General features: G+C 38.3%; 1 protein-coding gene across 15 annotated transcripts in view; it reads right to left on the bottom strand.

The window, feature by feature from the left end:
- Positions 1–21,102, bottom strand: part of Cntnap5c (contactin associated protein-like 5C) — a 648,880-nt gene that overhangs the window by 99,784 nt on the left and 527,994 nt on the right. For 9 of the 15 annotated variants that reach the window (XM_006524747.3, XM_006524744.3, XM_006524742.4 and 6 more), the window contains 2 exons: positions 12,454–12,672; positions 4,254–4,493 (listed from right to left, as the gene is read on the bottom strand). In XM_006524747.3, the coding sequence (XP_006524810.1) occupies positions 4,254–4,493; positions 12,454–12,672 (459 nt within the window). Of the gene's footprint in view, positions 1–4,253; positions 4,494–5,204; positions 5,378–12,453; positions 12,673–21,102 lie in introns of those variants that run through there. The other 6 variants (XR_385354.3, XR_385355.3, XM_006524748.3 and 3 more) reach the window with 6 other exon arrangements.

Here is a 21,102-nt window from a genome sequence, read left to right as displayed (position 1 = left end):
AAGTTATTTAGAATTGAGAGTATAAGACCTCTATGTCTATATGATATATTTTTCAGATGGTGTTACAGGCTAAAATCAAAACATAATTGAGGAATAAAATTATAACTCTATAAGATATTAATGATGGTAGAGTACTATATCTAACTTAAAAATACAATGGGCTAGATGTTAATTATATATCATATTTTATAATTTACATGATTATGGCTTTGTTCTATTTTATGTCTGAGGGAATGAGAGAAGTTTTTTTTATTTGTTTGTTTGTTTGTTTGTTTGTTTCTTAAATGGGACAGAAATGGTGAGATGTAGGGGGTTAGTTCTGATGCTTTGATTGGGAATCTGTTCCTGTTCCTTAGTTGGTTCTTGATCAACCCATAATGATGTTAGTGGCCAATGTTTGGGCAGAAGAGGCAGCCTTCCAGGTTCCCCCAGGCAGGCTAGCAGATGCATGACTAAGAAAAGGGAATTCACCATGCTTCAGAAAGAGAGAGAGCCACCAGCCATTTGAGATCTCAGATGCAGTGGTCATTGGTCACTTCACTGAATGAGCCTTGGGTAGCAGGCAGGAGATTAAAAACACAACTAAGCTGAGGGCAGATTTAGGGTCCTGAGAAAGGATTAGGTAACAGGGCAACTAAGTTGAGGGCAGAATTGGAGGTATTGAGCTGGGAGTGAAACTTGTTAGCCAGGAGAGGCTTAGAAGTGTCCAAAAAAATTCATCTAAAAGGCATATTAAAAATAAGGTAATGTGATTGCTCTGTGGAGGAGGGTGACCCCGTAGAAAGTCCATCAATTTCAGCTTACCTAAACCTCTGTGTTCTCTTAGATATTGAGCCACCAACCAGGTAGCATGCACAGTTGGTATGAGGCCCTTGACACATATATAGAAGAAAACTGTGTAGTCTAGCCTCAGTGAGAGAAGATGCACCTAACCCTCAAGAGAATTGAGGATCCAGGGAGAGGGGAGGACTGGCAGTGTGTGGGCACATGTTATTCGAGATAGGGAAGGAGGAATGGGATGAGGGACTCTTGGAAGGTGAACCGGAAGGTGTAGAATGACTAGGTTAATAATGTAAAAAAGATTAAAGCTAACTAACATAAAAAGTTAATGTGTGTGTGTGTGTGTGTGTGTGTGTTTCTGTGTGTTTATATCTGTGTCAGTGTCTTTCATCCATGAACCGGGGCTATAGCTGGTAGAGCAGTCAGGTCTGTCCTTTGAGTGTAGTAGTAGAAACTGTATGCTACAGGTAGATCTACATGAAGAATGTAATCCCATTTTGTCCTATGGACTACACATACATGTACATACCTCATACATAAGAATATAGAATATGCATGCACATGAACACAGAGGCAAACACACACAAATACTTACAACAAAAATGAGTGTCTCTAAATGAAATGGAAAAAATTCACATAGAATTGCCGAGTCCTATAGCAGCTAGATTATTTCATTTTAATATTAAAAACTGTTGTTGCGGTAGATCAATGGAAAAGAATTGAAGACCCAGAAATGAACCCACATACCTATGGTCACCTGATCTTTGACAAGGGAGCTAAAACCATCCAGTGGAAAAAAGACAGCGTTTTCAACAAATGGTGCTGGCACAACTGGTGGTTATCATGTAGAAGAATGTGAATTGATCCATTCTTATCCCTTTGTACAAAACTCAAGTCTAAGTGGATCAAAGAACTCCACATAAAACCAGAGACACTGAAATTTCTAGAGGAGAAAGTGGGGAAAACCCTCGAAGATATGGGTACAGGGGGGAAAATTCCTAAACAGTATAGCAATGGTCTATGCTGTAAGATCAAGAATAGACAAATGGGACCTCATAAAATTGCAAAGCTTCTGTAAGGCAAAAGACACTGTCAATAAGACAAAAAGGCCACCAACAGATTGGGAAAGAATTTTTACCAATCCAAAATCTGATAGGGGACTAATATCCAATGAATACAAAGAGCTCAAGAAGCTGAACTCCAGAAATTCAAATAACCCCATTAAAAATGGGGTACAGAGCTAAACAAAGAATTCTCAACCAAGGATTACCGAAGGGCTGAGAAGCACTTGAAAAAATGTTCAACATCCTTAATCATCAGGGAAATGCAAATCAAAACAACCCTGAGATTCTACCTCACACCAGTCAGAATGGCTAAGATCAAAAATTCAGGCGACAACAGATGCTGGTGAGGATGTGGAGAAAGAAAAACACTTCTCCATTTCTGGTGGGATTGCAAACTTGTACAACAACGCTGAAAATCAGTCTGGCGGTTCCTCAGAAAACTGGACATAGTACTACCGGAGGATCCCGCAATACCTCTCCTGGGCATATATCCAGAAGATGTTCCAACCAGTAAGAAGGACACATGCTCCATTATGTTCATAGCAGCCCTATTTATAATAGCCAGAAGCTGGAAAGAACCTGGATGCCCCTCAACAGAGGAATAGATACAGAAAATGTGGTACATTTACACAATGGAGTACTACTCAGCTATTAAAAACAATGAATTTATGAAATTCTTGGGCAAATGGATGTATCTGGAGGATATCATCCTTAGTGAGGTAACCCAATGACAAAAGAAGTCACTTAATATGCACTCACTGATAAGTGGATATTAGCCCAGAAACCTAGAATACCCAAGATACAACTTCCAAAACAAGAAAATCAAGATGTAAGACCAACTCATGGATACTTCTTTCCTTTCCAGAATAGGGAATAAAATATCCATGGAAGGAGTTGCAGAGACAGTTTGGAGCTAAGATGAAAGGATGAACCATCCAGAAACTTCCCCACCCGAGGGTCCATCCCATAATCAGCCACCAAACGCAGACACTATTGCATATGCCAGCAAGATTTTGCTGAAAGGTCCCTGATATAGCTGTCTCCTGTGAGGCTTTGCCAGTGTCTGGCAAATACAGAAGTGGATGCTCACAGTCCAGGATGGAACACAGGGCCCCCAATGGAGGAACTAGAGAAAGTACCCAAGAGCTGACGGGGTCTGCAACCCTATAGGCGGAACAACAATATGAACTAATCAGTACCATTACAACTCTTGTCTCAGGCTGCATATGCAGCAGAAGATGGCCTAGTTGGCTATCACTGGGAAAAGAGGCCACTTGGTCTAGCAAACTTTATATGCCCCAGTACAGGGAAAAGCCAGGGCCAAGAAATGGGAGTGAGTGGGTAAGGGAGCAGGGCGGGGGCAGGGGGGAGGGTATACGGGAATTTGGGGGTAGCACTTGAAATGTAAATGAAAAAAATATCTAATAAAATAAATTGTTGTTGAGTATTATTTACATTGAGTGTTCAGCAGTTTTCTTTTTTGTTAGTAAACGCAATGTTAAAAAAATCTAATAATGTTTATAGTGAACAAATCTTTATACATTGAAATGGATTAATAAAAAAAGATTGCTTAAGTACATGTATACTGTCTTTTGCACTCAAATCAGTGGTCCTTTGATACATTTTATGGTTAAGGACTAAAAGCAGAAATGTTACTATGTATGGTGGTTTGAAAGTGATTGACCCAGAGAGTGGCAGTATTAGGTGGTTTACCCTTGTTGGAATAGATGTGGCTTTATTGGAGGAAGTGTGTTACTGTGGGAGTGGGGTTTGAGACCTTTTCCTTAACTGCCTGGTAACAACTGTCTTCTCCTGATTCCCTTTGGAACAAAATGCAGACCTCTCAGCTCTTTCTCTAGTGCCATGCCTACCTAGACACTGCCATGCTTCCCACATTGAAGATAATGGATTGAAGCCTTTATAAGCATTTCCTTGGTCATTGTGTCTCCTCTCAGCAATGGAAACCCTAAATAAGACAGTATGTCACTAAACACAAGTAGCTGATCCATTTCTAGTCTTCAGTTGCTCCTTCAAAGTGGATATGACCATTTTCCATTATTACTAAGCACAACTTCATTGCCAGCAAGTATATAAGCCCACTGTATGGATATGATTATGTTGATGAGCTAACCAGAGTCTAAATATGGGAAAACATGTTGAGAGCACAATGTATGGGCATTGCTTGAGAGCATGAAGAACATTGGTTTGAAAACCACCATGTGGGTACCACATTGCCACACATATGAACCGTGATATAAATTGCCTGAAGGCAGGCTAAAACATGGCTTATGAGTAGTATACCATTACCTGTATTAGCAATAGTGTGGACTACCAGTGGCACAGGATCATTGGCTATGATATTTGGATGCTATGGAATCACACACAGTAGTGCCAATATGTTCATCTTACCTTTCTGACAGAAAGGTCCTTCATATGGTGAGTTGGTACAGTCACATGAGTAGCCAATATGCTTCTCCACACACTTGCCCCCATTTTGGCAATTTCTTCCATAACTGCTGCAGTGACCTGGACATCCAGGTCTCACTCCAGATGTGACCTTTGCTCTCTCCTCCAGGTCTATGTTCTGCCCATTCAAGTGTAAGGAACGGATGCATCCAAAAAAGCCTTTTTGTCTTGATGATTTTCCTCCTAATGGTAAAAATCAACAGAGAAAACAAGAAAGGTGTCATAGCTATAATGCATAGATGTAACTGGTAGGTTACAGAATCTCTAACTATCCCCTTTCCCAGAAATCAGGCCATATCCTTCTATGAACTCTCTCCCTGGACAGAATGAGAGAGTCTGCTGGGGTCACAGCTTTTCATCTTTCCTTTGTAGCTGTAAACAAATGATGCTCTTTCACTACTGTTAAGAGATTAAAGACTCTTGAGTTAAAAATTTCCAGTACCATTGAATAAGCTCTGTGTGCCAGTGCACATTAATAATCTCAGCATTCAAGATGTGAGGTTAGGAGGATCAGAAGTTGAAGTTCAATTTTGGCTACATAGCATGTTCAAAGCCAGATTGAGATACATGGGATCCTGTTTCAAAGAAAAATTGCCTTGAGAGAGGGAGAGACTGAGCGGGAGACATATATCTTCTTAAAATGTTAAGAATAAAAATTTACATGTCCATGGTTTCTGTACATGAATAAAATATAGATTTTTATGTGGCCTAGAGTGTTTTTCATCTGAAATAAAAGGGGTGCAGTCAGATTATCCCTTCTGCCAAATTTCAAAGAGAACCTGTAGGTGTACCACAGAGACATAATTGAAACATATTCCCATGTGCTTATATAGTACAGCACTACGCACTGGAAAAAAAAATATGGGTGTTGTTGTTCAACACGATGTCACTCACCAGCTAGTCGTATTGATGACTGAATTGCATAAGTTTAAGCTATTCCATTTATTATTTCATCTGTAAGAACAAGATGCTTCCATGTGTTTATAATAAAACGTGCTGCAGATCATGGAATATAGTGTGTGTTCAGTTATAATCGTCCTCTTGGTCTTCTCTTGAGTCTTAACCTACTGGCAAGAATCAATAGGTGCACTATGCATTATCTGCTTACTGATCCTAGTGTTTATCCATGAAATACTGTTTAGCGGATATTTCTCAACTCGCCTTTAGCCTTGGGCTATAATCTGACCTGTAGCTGTGACAACATCTAGAGAAGGTCAGAAGAGGCTTAAATATACTCCATCAGGCACTGAGAGGATTGAAAGATTCTCAGGTTTTCGTTCACATAGAAAACCAAACTCTTCCTTGATATAAGAGAGTAAATATGTTAAGAGACAAGAAGCACAGCTAAACCAAATTAGCCTGTATATAAGCAGAGCTGAGAATTTTGGGGACTTCCAAAAGAGGCAGATGACCATTCTGGCTTTAGAAAGCAGGCAAGTAGTGTTGAACACTGTAGCTCTAGGTCAGATCATAGATTAGTGGCAAGTGTGTACAAATACTATTTTGGTAAAGTACTAATGAAAGAAGAAAGAAGAGGAGGGAGGAGAAAAGAGATAATGGGAAGATGGAGCAGGAGAAAAATATGAGGGTAAACCCCACAAAGCAATGATCTTTTTGTATCTATAGGCTGTCTTGATTGAGACACATTACTCTTTAACACCCTATGCTACAACTCTATTAAAATTTTTTTATAACTGCAGTTCTCAACCTGTAGGTCATGACCTCTTTTGGAGTAAACCACCATTTCATAGAGTTGCATATCAGATATCCTGCATATCAGATATTTACATTATGATCCCTAATAGTAGTGAAATTACAGATAGGAGTAGAATGAAATATAATTTTAAGGTTGGCTCTCAGCACAACATGAGCATCTGTATTAAAGGGGCACAACATTTGGGACATTGAGAACAACTATTCTACAAAATAACTAGATTTGCATGTTTGCTTATCAAAGTAGATAGGATAGGCATATTAACTTTGCTTTCTTAGACAAGAAATATGTCAATAAGCAAAATAAAGCTGTAAATCGGGAAGGGGGAGGGGGATGGGTCAATCAGTAAAGTGCAAGAATGGGGACATGAGTTTGATCCTAAAAACCAATGAAAAACCTAGATTATCTGCTGCATACCTATAATCCTAGGAATGTAAAACATGAGGTAGAGACAGATTTCTGGAAGTTCACAGGCCAAGTATCTTAGCCTACGTAATTATGTTACAGGTCAATGAAGAACATTGTCTTAAACAAAGTGGAAAATGTGTCTAAGGACTGTTCTAAAACATCTACAAGCTGTGTTACATGTGATCCCATGCACTTACATGTGCATCCACATATCCAAATGTGTATACACACAGACAAAAAGGCACATGCACACATGACAGGAGGGGGATCTGTAAATTGAAGGGATGATACCATAATGGGTATAATGAACAGTGTAGATGGTTGGAAATGGCATTATGGTTAGAAATAAATCTTCCTTAATCCATCCTAGGAATGGTGGCTTGAGTGAAAACAGCCTCCTTGAGCTTAAATTTAGTACTCGATTGCCAGGTTGTGGAACTGTTGGCAAAAATTAGGAAGCAAGATTTTGTTGAAAAATGTGTGTCACTTGAGACTGGCTTTGAAGTTCACAAGACTGATAGCTCTCTCTGCCTCATGCTTATGTTTCACTATATTAGCTCTTGGCTATTATGTTGGCAGAATACCCACCTTGCTGTTGCCATGCTCTCTACCACGATGGTCATGAACTCTAGCTTTACAAAATCATTAGCACAAATTAATTTTCTTGATCATGGTATCCAATCATGGCAACAACAAAAAAAAAGTAACTGAGACACATGGTTACCACACCAGTAAACACACATGTGATGTCCACTGTTTCAGTCCAAAGAACAAAAAAGAACATTCCGAAGGCACAAGGCCTGTTTCTTACCTAAAACAATGACAACACTTGAGGTTGTTTCCAATTCTGATAAGAGTGCAGGCCAAGAGGCCAAACCCCAATTGCACTCTTGTTTGTTTCAGTTTCAGTGATTAAGTTTCTATTAACCATAGGATCAACCAATGGTATATACAAGCTGATCAAAAAGGAAGGCTCATTATTTCTCTTCTGGGGTTATGTGCAATAAAGAGTTGGATTTAAAAAGTCTAACAGTTGGTTCTGTTTCTCTTCCTCTGTAGTCACCGCACTTCATGGATTTGAATAATTCGTCATATATCTTATTAATGTCATTTTTCTCCTAGCAGAGGTGGCAAATGCAAGATCTATTGCACATTTTCTTGTGTGTGCCTTAGTCAACAAGTTTATAAATGGAGAAAGGGCATTTGAGGTGATTTTTCTGGTAAAAATATCTTTTCAGTGTAAAGACATAGAAAACTCAGTGTGATTTTTCCCAGACAAGAAATTCATGCTACTTTGAGATGCTGACAGAGCATGATGATATGAGGCATTTTGTACTACCTTGTCAAATGAACTACAGTTGCACATTTACCTGTCTGTGCTTTATTTTTACAAAGGAGAAAAATACATAGAATAAATCATTTTTATTGTAAAGAATGTACAGACTAGCCTAAATATTGCATAATTTAAAAGAATACATATCACCATAGCATACACACATGTGCACTTTCATGTATGTACACATGCAGAGACAATATACTAGATCACAAAAAAAGCACACATCTATATATGCATATATATATATATATATATATATATATATATATATAGAGAGAGAGAGAGAGAGAGAGAGAGAGAGAGAGAGAGGACATGAGCACAGATGTGCACATGTATGTTCAGGCTCAGAGAGACAGAACAGACTCATTTGCGCGCACACACACAAACACACACACACAAACACACACACACACACACACACACACACACACACACACACACACACACATGTGTCTTAGATAGGTTCTTATTCCTGCAAAAAGACACCATGACTATGGCAATTCCGTTAAAAGAAAGAATTTAATTGTGGCTAGCTTACAGGTTCAGATGTTCAGTCCAAATCATCAAGGTAGAAGCCTGATATCATCTAGGCAGGCATGGTGTTGGAGGAGCCAAGGGTTCTACATCTTGATCAGACTGCAGCCTGGAGAATACTGACTTCTGGGAAGCTACAAGGGTCTCAAAGCCCACACCTCCAGAGACATACTTCCTCCACCAGGGCCATATCTATTCCAACTAGGATACAGCTTCTAATAATGCCACTCCCTCATGGGCAAAACATATTCAAACTACTACGCATTCCATACACACTGAGTCAAAACAAACACAAATGCACATATACATTACATGCAGAGAGAGACATGTGTAAATATAATTTTAGAGGAGTTGAAAGGGTCAGTTTTTTTCCTTCTACCATGTGAGTTCTGGGAACTAAACTCAGGCTGTCAGGTTTGCCCGCAAGTACCTGTATCTGATGAGCTAATTTTCTATCTCAAAATTGATAATTTTTAAAGGGGAAAAAAAAGATACTTTCAAAATTCTAGTGTGGCTTCCATTGATAAATCAGATGGTAGTGTTCCTGCTTTCTTGCTGGCTTTTTTCCAGACCTCACCAAGATTGATGGCTCTGCATATACATATTTCTGCTTGTCATCCTAATACATTTCCTTTTATGTTATTTATGTCTTGATGTATGTACAGTTGCTGAGTAGCAATTTCTTCAAGTTATAGCCTTCCTTCCTAGAGTGGCTTATGAAGACTAAGGACATCAACAAAATTTATACTATTCAAAAACTATTCACAAGCCCCTTCCAAAGGCTATGTAAGTAATAACAATTGCTAGAATAGGACATACTATAAACACTCACCCAAGATGTATATGAATTGTTCAGGGACATGAAGGATGCAGCTTTTGTGAGCATCTTCTAGGCCAGCAAGAGCTGTCATTGAGATAGCTACTCATCCCAATCATGTTGCTATGAGCAGTGCCCCATATATAGTCATAGAGAAAACAGTAAACTTACTGACACAGTAAGGTAGATTTGAGTGCAATTGCTTATTTGGCTTTTAATTTTTGCCCTGTCCTGGGAGAATATATAGTTAGCCTTTTAAATCTCTCAGGGGAAATTCACATAAAAGTTTACTATAAAATTAGAAGAATGAAAAACATAGGCTTATCCTTACAATAGTTACAGCCTGTCTTTAAAGTTTCAGGCTTTATCTGTAAGTTCCTTAAGAATCATAATAATTCCATTATCACTAAGTACAGCCATTTCAAGCATGCTTGTGCTATACTGGACATTCCAAATGCATCTAATTCTCAATGGTCTAGAAAGTAGTGTTGCTATTCTTCATTCCACTCACTGATGAAATGAACTTTAGAATGAACATCTTGGTTATGGTCAAGAGTCAGACAAACTTTCCATGGAAGAGTTGAGAGTGAACTCAGATGCCTTCTCTGCTGGTTATTGTTGTGACCTCATAGAGAGGAAAATACCAAAAACTTTCTGATGGTGTTTCAGTGGCATTTTGCTGCATCGGATGACTCAGCAAATTAACAGAGCCTTGCAGTTCCTTCTGAATCACACTGGCCTTGATGGTTCATGAATGCTGTTTGTGAGTGTATCAAGAGATCATGTGAGCTGAACTGCTGATATCCTAGCAAAGCAGATTGGATTCATCCCCAAGGAATATTCCTAAACAAGTCCCCATCCTCCTTTGACCTGTTAACCTTTCTTTTCCACTACCTCTGGCAGGCATGGGGAGCTAGCATGGAGGTTAAAACATTTAAGTACACTTATTAAAGAAGGTTTTGAAAAATATAAGACTACACCTGTCACTGAACAATAAACAGTGAGACAGAAAGCACCAGACTAAGATGACCTCCCACAACATATTTTTCTACTTTTCAGTTTCATCAAGACAAACTCAATAAAGTACACTAATTTCTAAGATGGAACTCATTGGAGAGAGAAGCATAAAAGAAGTGGGCATGCTCCTTAGACAGACCTCGGGTACAACAGCACTATCAAGATAAATATCTTTTCCAGTCCCATTCACATAAATGAACAACTCACTGTATTTGTGAACAATTTAAATGACGAAAATTTGATACAAAATACTGCTGCCTCTCTTCACTTTTAACTTGCACAAAGTTCATCTGTAAACAAAGTTTACACTGTTCTTGTGATAGTTGGGTAGCTATAAGAACATAAACAAAACCTTTGAGATTCTGCCTCAGCCAGGAAGATTCACAAATATTGCCCGAAGATCAATTAGACTTTCACATGGAGTATAATTGTTGAAATTGCAAAATATTTTAACTCATTCCACTAAAAAGACCGTATTAAATCTTGATGAGTAGCAAACTTCCTCCAAGAAATAAAATACGATGTCCAAATAGAACTATGACAGCAAAACAAATCTTAAAAATTTCAGCAGTAAATCATGTTACATGCAGGAGTTATTAAGTAAAGGACCCATAAAGTAAAGCTAATGAGGATATGGCTGGTGATGAAATGAAAACCTGATGGCCTCATATTCAAGTATATCTTTTAATTTAGCAAGTATGTTTTCAGTGATAATAGTTTCAGATTCAAAGTTTATAATAGCCCAAATGTACAGGAAGCAAAAGAAATGTATATGGAATGGAGGAGTTGTATAATGTTGTATGCTATACAGTGTGGATGTTGGTAGAAAACAAAGGTGAAGACATGTAGAATGGTAAGTCTGTAATTTTCTATAGATCTGTCAAAGCATCCAACTTCAACTTTTACACAGAAGCACATATCCTAAGCTTTTTACAGTATTCTGCTATATCAACATTTAAATCCCTAATTTGAATTTTAATTCTTTGCTTTATTAGTTCTGTATCTCATTTTATCAAATTACTGTTTTCTAAGTTACAGTACAAAGACTGATTTATTTTCAAAACTGAACTAACATATCTAAAATACTGACCATATCACACACATATATACACACATTCATTCATACACATTCACATACATGATGAACATACACACACACACACACACACACACAAGCACCTTGAAAAGCAGTGACATTTCCTAGTTCATATTTTCATCCCAACTACCAGAGAAGGATGCATGAATAGAATTAGCTTCTCCATGACTGTTGATGGAAGAAATGAGGGAGGGAAAGAGAGGAAGATATGAAAAAAGTTTAAAAAGAGAGGAAGATATGGGGAAATAAATTAAAGAACAAATTGGGACCACTCCTGAATGTATCCATTCCTACTACTATCATTCACTACATTTTCACAGAATATACTGGTGCTAGTGCTGAGTCCCATTGAGGGAATGAGCAACTAAAGAAATTTGCTAAGAGACCAGGCTGCTTCTCTGCACAAAATCAAAACAACTTACCTCAGTGATATGTTTTCATATAGTATCAAAATATGCCTAATATTACAATATTGCCAAAGCAAGATTATAACCCATTTGATAGAATGCTTTCCTCCTATATATGAGCCTCTGGGTTTGATGGCAAGCACTTTATACATCAGGCATGGTGGTTCATACAAGAAACCCCAGTATTCCTCCAGTTGAAAGTGATTCAAACCTCCATTCCCCTAACATAAATCACTAATTAACCACATGTTCTCTAGACTTATTTATGTGCCAAACAAATGGTGGCATTTCCTGAATTGAGAGTCCCTCTTTCAAGCAATTCTAGCCTGTGTTGTGATGATATAGAACCAGCTAGTATATTCCCCAGTGTTCCATAAAACTGAAGCTGATTGGTTTAGTCAAATAATTTGATCACACTTTTAACAATAGATATCAGGTCAGGGATCACTAAGACAAGTGATGAACTGAACATGTATGCCTACACTGTAAACTTTTATTACAATGGTCAAAATTATAAAACTCCATACATGTCTGCAGTCAACAAACATAAGGAGAAGTGGTACCAAAACAGCCAGAGTTTGCTATGACAAAACGGCCAGAAACGGCCCCTAAACTTGTGAAAGGGTAGCACAAGTTTATTGCGATGGCCATAATGCTATTATTAAACAATTCATAAAATTAAACTTATAGTTTACAGTAAGAAAATAACACCCTAAATTAATTATTTCGTAGTTGCAAAACACTAGGAATTGTCTTTGAGCTAGAGCACTCTTGTAGGTATTTAGTATAAAGTAAGATCTATGATGTCTCCTACCTACAAACAACTGGCTATTCAGCTGAAATTGGAAATGGCCTTCCTCTGAGGCCTCCCTCATACTCTGTGGAAGATTGTCCACCTGCAATGAGGTCTCCTTGAGGTTTCTCTCAGCCCGGATATAATGCCATTGGTTGTCATTCAGAGGATAAGGAGACTGGACGAGGAGATCAATGGGACCATTTCCAACATCAATGGCAAATATGACCTCAGAAGGAGCTGTAGCAAAGAAAGAAAGAATGATATAGGCCATTGTCAGTCTGTTACAGGCATAAGAATCTTTAAAATGCTTATTGAAAGAGATTGTATTTCTCCATCAATGTGGAGAGGACATTTCTGAACTCCTGTAACACTGAATCACCATCATCAATATCAAACTCTAAAGATTAAAAATATATGTGCTCTATGCCATTCTCTCACCAGCAGTTCCTAATTGTTTAATAGAGCAGGGACCTGGGGCATCTCTGCCTGTCTGGAGCTCTGCTTAAACTTTGGGTTCCTTGAGCTACTGTGATTGTACCTTTCTCTTACTGTACACGTTGGGTTAGCTAAGTATCTCTAATCTGTAAAAAGGAGACCATTGACTTTAGAACAGCAGTATCTCCTGCCATGGTATTTAGTGAGGGTTTATATAGATTGAGTTGAGGACAGAAGATCACCTAAATGTGAGTAATGCTATTCACTGTGTTGGAATCCTGAACTAAATACAAAAAGGAAAGTGAGTTGAACAGTAGCATTCACGACTTTCTGTTTCCTGACAGCATACATAATGTAATCTGCTACCTCATGTTCTTGTCTTTCTGCTTTCCCCACTATGATGAACTGTACCCTGAAACTAGGACCCTATATAATAAAACCCTTGTTCTTGTCAGGTATTTGGTTTTAGCAATAAGACAAATGATCAATAAAATAATGGTGGGGATGGATGGTAGTGGTGATAATAGTGATGCTAAAGGCACTGATGGTGGCAGTAATAGTGGTAATGATAATAGTCACAGTGAAAATTTAATGGTTTTAGAAATCAGGAAAGGATGGTGGTAGAGATGGTGCTGATGGTGACTCTAATAGTGCTTATGGGAGTGGTGGAAATACCCATATAGGTTACACAGAGAGAGCTAGAAGTAACTTTGTAAAGCACAAAGTACATGTTTTCTTATTGTTGTCCTTAAAACACTTGGAGGAGAGCATAATTATTTTCAGTTATCATTGAGAAAACACTCAGCAAAAATTAGTATCCCCCAGAGTTAGTGATATCGGTCTGCAAAGGCAAAGCTTCTTATTACCTAGTGCTATATGGGGATTTCTAAGCATAAAGAATAAGAGTAATCTGTTATAAACTGAGGCTGGGGAGAAGGTGCCTCCACATATCAGACCTGTGACACTTCCTAGCGCTATATGGCATTTTTCTTTCATTAGCCTAAGGCAATGGGTTTCTATATGACCTTGGTGTAAACTGCCACATCAAAGACTTCCAAGATCAAATACCCTCTGAGACTATGTCTCACAAGGTTCTAAACCACAGCAGAAAACTGCTCTTGTAAAAGAAACTCCATCATACAGAGTTCTAGGTAACTAAAAACAGCTTTGCTACCTCATGAATCCTGGCCATAATGATAAGCTATAAGTGCTGCAAACCACAACAAACAACAACAAAAACTACAACAAAATGGGAGTGGACAGCATATATTACAGAGCCTTCCTTTCCTGAAGAAGTTCTTATACTTTAGTTTTTCTAAAAATATATAACTAATGTTAATAAAATATAGCTAATTATGGAATTATCTACATACTGTTCTTGATAAAACTCTTCAAACTGTCCCTGGAACAAAATAGGTACTTATAAGTAATGGTTGTATTATTACTGTAACATGATGTCCCAGTGCAGATAAATATATTTAGTTTATAAAGCAATGCATTGAAAGAATAGGATGGAAAGGATCTGACTGCAGAAAAAATAATTCAAAGAAAAACATAGGAGCTCTGGAGCCATTTTCTGTTTTGTCTTTTTCTTTTATTTGTTTTTCTTTCTGTATGCATATCCATTACCATATATATGTGTGTGTGCACACACATGCATGCATGTGCTTATGTGTGTGTGTGTGTGTGTGTGTGTGTCTGTGTGTGTGTGTGTGTGTGTGTGTGTGAGATGCATGTATTTGTAGTTGTATATGGAGATTAGAGGGCAACCTCAAATGTCGTTAATCAGGTGCCACCCACTTTTTTTTTAAGCAGTCTCTCCTTGCCCCGGGGCTCACAGATGAAGCTAGACTGGATGGTCCAGACAGGTGTAGGGATCACTCTGTCTCCTTCTCTCAAGCATGGGATTACAAGCACATGCCACCACACTTGAATTTTCAAGTGTGAAAATCTGAGGGTCAAAATTGGGACTACATACTTATAAAGCAATCATTTGTCAATTAAGCTATCCTCCCCACCTTGATTTCTCTTTCTGTTTTTGTTTCAAATATTATTATTTATTTTATGTATATACAACTTTTATCTACATGTATCTGTGTATCACATTAGTGTCTGATATTCACAGTAGTCAGAAGTGAGTAATAGATCCCAGGAAACTGGCATTACCATGTAGATGTCTAAAGTCATTATTTAGGTGCTGGGAACTGAACATTGGTCTTCTGTAAGAACAGCAAGTGTTCTTAGCTGTTAACTCATCTCTCTAGCCACAGTTTCTATTTCTCATTCAGCTCAATAGTTCCACCTTGGAAATTTGCTCATCTCAAAATGAAACATTTACTGATGACTTCATTTCACCTGTCTATCTGTCTGTGTATGCATGGCAAAGATCATGACAATGTGGAGGAGAAATTCTAAATATTTGGGTAAATCTTTCTTCCCTACAACCTTGGCCTTAAAAGCATTTTAGGAGGCTTGTTGTTTTGCTCTGCCTGACCCATTCTGTCTCCAAGTTTTACCTCTTGTCTCTACTGACCTTGGCTGTGTCTTGCATCTCCTGTACATTATGATCTGACAGTTGTGTGTCTTACTAACTAGTCTGCAAGCTTACACCAGTGGTGCTACACCTCTGGGGTAGAATGAAACTTTCATGGGTATCAAATATCAGATATCTGGCATATCAGATATTTACAACATTATTCATAACAATAGTAAAATTGTGATATATTGTCTGATGGGCAGTTCAAACTTTTAAGTCTAAGCATGGAGAGAGGATTTCTCCCCCACATTGTCATGAATTTTTACCCTGCATACATAGACAGATATCATTACATATATGATATCCTGTATATAAGATATTTACAATACAATTCACAACAGTAGAAAAGTCACAGTTAAGAAGTAGCAATGAAAATAATTTTATGGTTGGGTGTCACCACAACATTAGGCCCTCTATTAAAGGTTCACAGCATTAGGAAGGTTGAGAAGCACTGCTGGAGAGGAATGTTTACTTCCCATGGACTGAACCACTAGCACTGTGCTTGGGTATAGCAAGTTCTGTGGCCTGTAGTCTACAGAGCCACACTTACTTATTACAAGCCCAGTTACCAGCCCTGTGCTTGTGCACACAGAGTTCTTGCAAAACCAAGAATGGACTCGTCAAAAGGGACATGTACTGTGCTGCAGCAACTACTTTTAATTTTTACATCTGAGTCCTAGGATCCTTCTAAAACCTTTTTATTAACACTTACTTTTTTTCAAAAAGACCAGTAATGCTTAAATCATTCCTCTTGGACATGAAAGACAATTAATAAAGCAATAGTAGCAGTAACATTATAACAATTAAATGCATGACACAAGCCAAACACACCGCTAAGTATTTTCCATCACTGAATTCAGTTGAGCCTCATTACACACTGGTTAGACAGGACTATTTAATCAGGGAGGGAACTGAGCACAGGTGTAAGCGATTTGTTGTCATAGTGGCTATAAGAGTTAAGACTTAAATCTTCCAAATATGCTTCTAGAGTTTTTATTTTTTAACCCGTGCCTCCAACCTCAATTCTCTGTCCCTGGGATAGTTGTGTCTTCCTTTTTTTTTTAATTTTTTATTAGGTATCTTACTCATTTACATTTCCAATGCTATCCCAAAAGTCCCCCATACCCACCCCCCGTCCCCTACTCACCCACTCCCACTTTTTGGCCCTGGCGTTCCCCTGTACTGGGGCATATAAAGTTTGCAAGTCCAATGGGCCTCTCTTTCCAGTGATGGCCGATTAGGCCATCTTTTGATACATATGCAGCTAGAGACAAGAACTCTGGGGTACTGGTTAGTTCATAATGTTGTTCCACCTATCGGGTTGCAGATCCCTTTAGCTCCTTGAATACTTTCTCTAGCTCCTCCATTGGGGGCCCTGTGATCCATCCAATAACTAACTGTGAGCATCCACTTCTGTGTTTACTAGGCCCGGCATTGTCTCACAAGAGACAGCTATATCTGGGTCCTTTCAGCAAAATCTTGCTAGTGTATGCAATGGTGTCAGCGTTTGGAAGCTGATTATGGGATGGATCCCTGGATATGGCAATCACTAGATGGTCCATCCTTTCGTCACAGCTCCAAATTTTGTCTCTGTAACTCCTTCCATGGGTGTTTTGTTCCAAATTCTAAGAAGGGGCAAAGTGTCCATACTTTGGTCTTCGTCCTTCTTGAGTTTCATGCGTTTAGCAAATTGTATCTTATATCTTGGGTATACTAAGTTTCTGGGCTAATATCCACTTATCAGTGAGTACATATTGTGTGAGTTCCTTTGTGATTGGGTTACCTCACTCAGGATGATGCCCTCCAGGTCCATCCATTTGCCTAGGAATTTCATAAATTCATTCTTTTTAATAGCTGAGTAGTACTCCATTGTGTAAATGTACCACATTTTCTGTATCCATTACTCTGTTGAGGGGCATCAAGCTTGTACAACCACTCTGGAAATCAGTCTGGCGGTTCCTCAGAAAATTGGACATAGTACTACCAGAAGATCCAGCAATACCTCTCCTGGGCATATGTCCAGAAGATGTCCCAACCGGTCAGAAGGACACATGCTCCACTATGTTCATAGCAGCCTTGTTTATAATAGCCAGAAGCTGGAAAGAACCCAGATGCCCCTCAGCAGAGGAATGGATAGTTGTGTCTTTTTAATGCTCATTGTGATGCTTAATCTGAATTGTCATCTTGACAGGATCTCAGGTCTCCATGTTATCAAATCTTTAGGCATTGTTTTCCAAGATTTCAAGATTATATTAAGAGCTTATCAATCCAGGGCTACAAAGAGAAACCCTGTCTTGAAAAACAACAACAACAACAACAACAAAACAACAAAAAAACCCCAAAACAAATAATAATCTTAATACAGGCTATGTCATTTTTTAGTGCTGGAGATATCCATGGCTAGCTAAAACATAGACAAAAAACTGAGTACCAGCATTCACTTCTTTTTTTTTTAAATTTATTTATTATTATATGTAAGAATACTGTAGCTATCTTTAGACACACCAGAAAAGGGAGTCAGATCTTGTTAAGGATGGTTGTGAGACACCATGTGGTTGCTGGGATTTGAACTCAGGACCTTCAGAAGAGCAGTCAGTTCTCTTACCCCCTGAGCCATCTCAACAGCCAGCATTCACTTCTTGCTGCATCATGATTGCATATGCAGTGTGACCATTTGTCTTAGGTTTCTGGCATCATGCATTCTCTGTCATTTAGAACTATATATTCAATCTCTGAGCCAAAATGAACCATTTGTTTCTTAAGTTGTTTCTCTGAAGAATGTTTTCCACAGCAACAACAAAAATAGCTAATCTGACCATCTTCCTCATCTGCATGTTAGACACTGAGTTGTGGTACAGTAATCACTAGAGATAGTATTGTTTGATTGTAAAGGAACACAGTCTAGTATGAAACCAGAAGAATCAGTCACCAATACAATGAAATTTAATTATTAGCAATTTTAACTTTTTTGATGTTCTGAATTTCTGAATATAATGCTATCAAATCAATATCTTGGTAATATTCTTAGCAAGACATTCATGCACTCTCAAATAAAAACCAAACACTCCAAAACATGTTTGCTTATGTTTATCTATGGATACATACATAATATATATGCATATACATACATAAATTTTGAGGAAATTCTGATTTCCTTCCTATTTAAATCACACTGAAATGGGTTTTAGAGACCACTTGGGATAACAATGCTGTGTTCAGTAATATTACAAAGTTTGGGTGCTTTTTAAGATTCTTAGAAATAGTAGAGCTCTCTCTTTCTAGCTTGTAGATTCCCAGGATTTAACTCAAGTCATCTGGTATGGTGCCAAATGACTTCACCCACCAAGCCATCTTTCTGGCTCAGGAGGTTTATTTTATTTTATTTTATTTTATTTTATTTTATTTTATTTCACTTATTTAACATCCAACATTTGACACCCCCCCCCTTCCTTCAACCCCCTTGCACTGTTTCTCATCCCATTCCTCCTCCTCTTGCCTCCTAGAGGGTGCTACTCTGCCCCAGGCCTCCCCTTTCTCTGGGGGCCTCAAGTCTCTCAAGGTTTAAGTGCATCGTCTCTCACTTAGGCCAGAGCAGGCAGTCCTCTGCTATATATGTGCTGGGGTCCTCAGACCAGCCCATGGATGCTGCCTCATTGGTATTTTTTTAATTGCTTATTTCAACACAAACAGAAGTTTGTGCATGAAAAGATAATATCTGGTTCCTCACCATGACTTATAAGGGTGGAAAATTACTGCTTTTTACTTTTCTCTAAGGTCTTAGTGGGATCCAGTGCCTTCCTCAGGTAGGCATGGCATTGGCATGAAACATGGATGTTTTTTTCTACCTTAGCCACAGTCACTGATATGATGGTGCTCGAACAAGCTGGATACAACAAACACTATTTGGACATCAGGTGTAGAAGGGATTTTATTTCAGGAGGATAGAAAGCTTTGGACTGAAGGAGATACTTAGGAGTGTGAGAAGAGGGAGGAAATTGGACACATCTCACTTTATGGAAGAATTTAACTGGAGGTAAAGTAAGCCCTATGTGGTCTGCACACGTTGATGTAACCACTGCCAGTTAATTTTCATCCCTATGAGTGCCAGTAAAAATGAATTTTAGAATGACTGCAGCTAAATGCATCACATGGACATCTTAGAGCCACTAATTCTGTGATGCATAAAAAGGTAATGAATATGTGAAAAATGTGCAATGTGGGGCTAGGGATAACAGGTGTTTACATATACATTAGACTCAATAATCTAGGCTATTTTGATGATGTCATGCTGGCACTCATTTGTGGATGGCTTAGTCAGTACTTGCCTCACAAACCCGAGTATCTGAGTTTGATCCTGATAACCCACATGAAAGGCCAAAGTATGGGACATATCTTGACACCCCAGCCTTAGGGAGGTAGACACAAGGGGATCTCTGAGGTACACTGGCTGCCAGCCTAGCCTGGCCAATGAGAGATTCTGTTTCAAAGAAGGTAGAAGTTATTTCTGAGGATGATACTGACCATTATCAGTTTTCTTACACACACACACACACACACACACACACACACACACACACACACACACACTTAAAAGAAGGGAGGAGACAGGGAGAAATATCATGCTAAGGCATCTATTTCTCTCTTCACAGCCAATGTGAGTTTACTGCAAGAAGCACTATTTTTCCTGCAATCCAATTAGGAGCACATTGACTCAGACCTAAGGACACCATGGCTGTCTAATTTCTCATACCCTGCAGAAACCACACTCAGGGTAATAAAATTGAAACACTTTAGTTAAAAATGACCAAGAATGAAATGGGTTGAAAGATTCCTTAAAACCTTCCTTGCTTTGTCCACTCATCTAGATATATTAACCTTGGAAACTGTTGTGGATAGCTAAGAGGAGTACTCTTTGGAGATGAGACTGTATCTACTCTGACTCACTGCATCTGTTAAAAAACTCTGCCTTTCCAAGTAGCTCATTTACAGTGTTCCTTGCTATGAACACTTTAGCATAAAAATTACACCTACTTTAATGTGAAATGTGATTCTATCTGTGGATAGCAAGAGTAAAAGTCTTCATATCTTGTTTGAACTTTTTCCCTTCATAGCAATAGCAATATCAAGAACAACAGTAGTATTAATGAGTTTAGGAAATATAACGCCTTAAAGTTTTATGATTTCATTTTTACATATTTATTTATTTTCTACAGAGACTCAGCTCTGGGTCTTGTCTATGCTAGTCCTTCACTCTCCTACTGAAATGCATCCCTAGACTTAGGGATTACACTTTAAAAAAATGTAATAACAAATGTTTGAGGTTTTGTGACTAATATTTGATAGTAGGATGATAGTAAAACCAAGCAATCACATAGTAGTGTTTTAAAATTTTAATATTGCTGGGCATGGTGGCGCACGCCTTTAATCCCAGCATTCAGGAGGCAGAGGCAGACGGATTTCCGAGTTTGAGACCAGCCTGGTCTACAAAGTGAGTTCAAGGACAGCCAGGGCTATACAGAGAAACCCTGTCTCAAAAAAAATTAAAATTAATATTAATTTGAATTAAAACATTTATAGCACAAATGGAACCGTATACTGACACAAAATACAAACAAATTAGACACTGATCTGTAATTAACACAGAATCATTACTCATTACCTTATTATAATACACCATAATATCAGTGAAAAGACTG

Source organism: Mus musculus, chromosome 17 (assembly GCF_000001635.26).
Source record: "Mus musculus strain C57BL/6J chromosome 17, GRCm38.p6 C57BL/6J".
In the NCBI taxonomy this organism is placed as follows: domain Eukaryota; kingdom Metazoa; phylum Chordata; class Mammalia; order Rodentia; family Muridae; genus Mus; species Mus musculus.
Note: the sequence above shows the minus strand (reverse complement) of the source record. Positions and strands in the feature narration are given on the sequence as shown.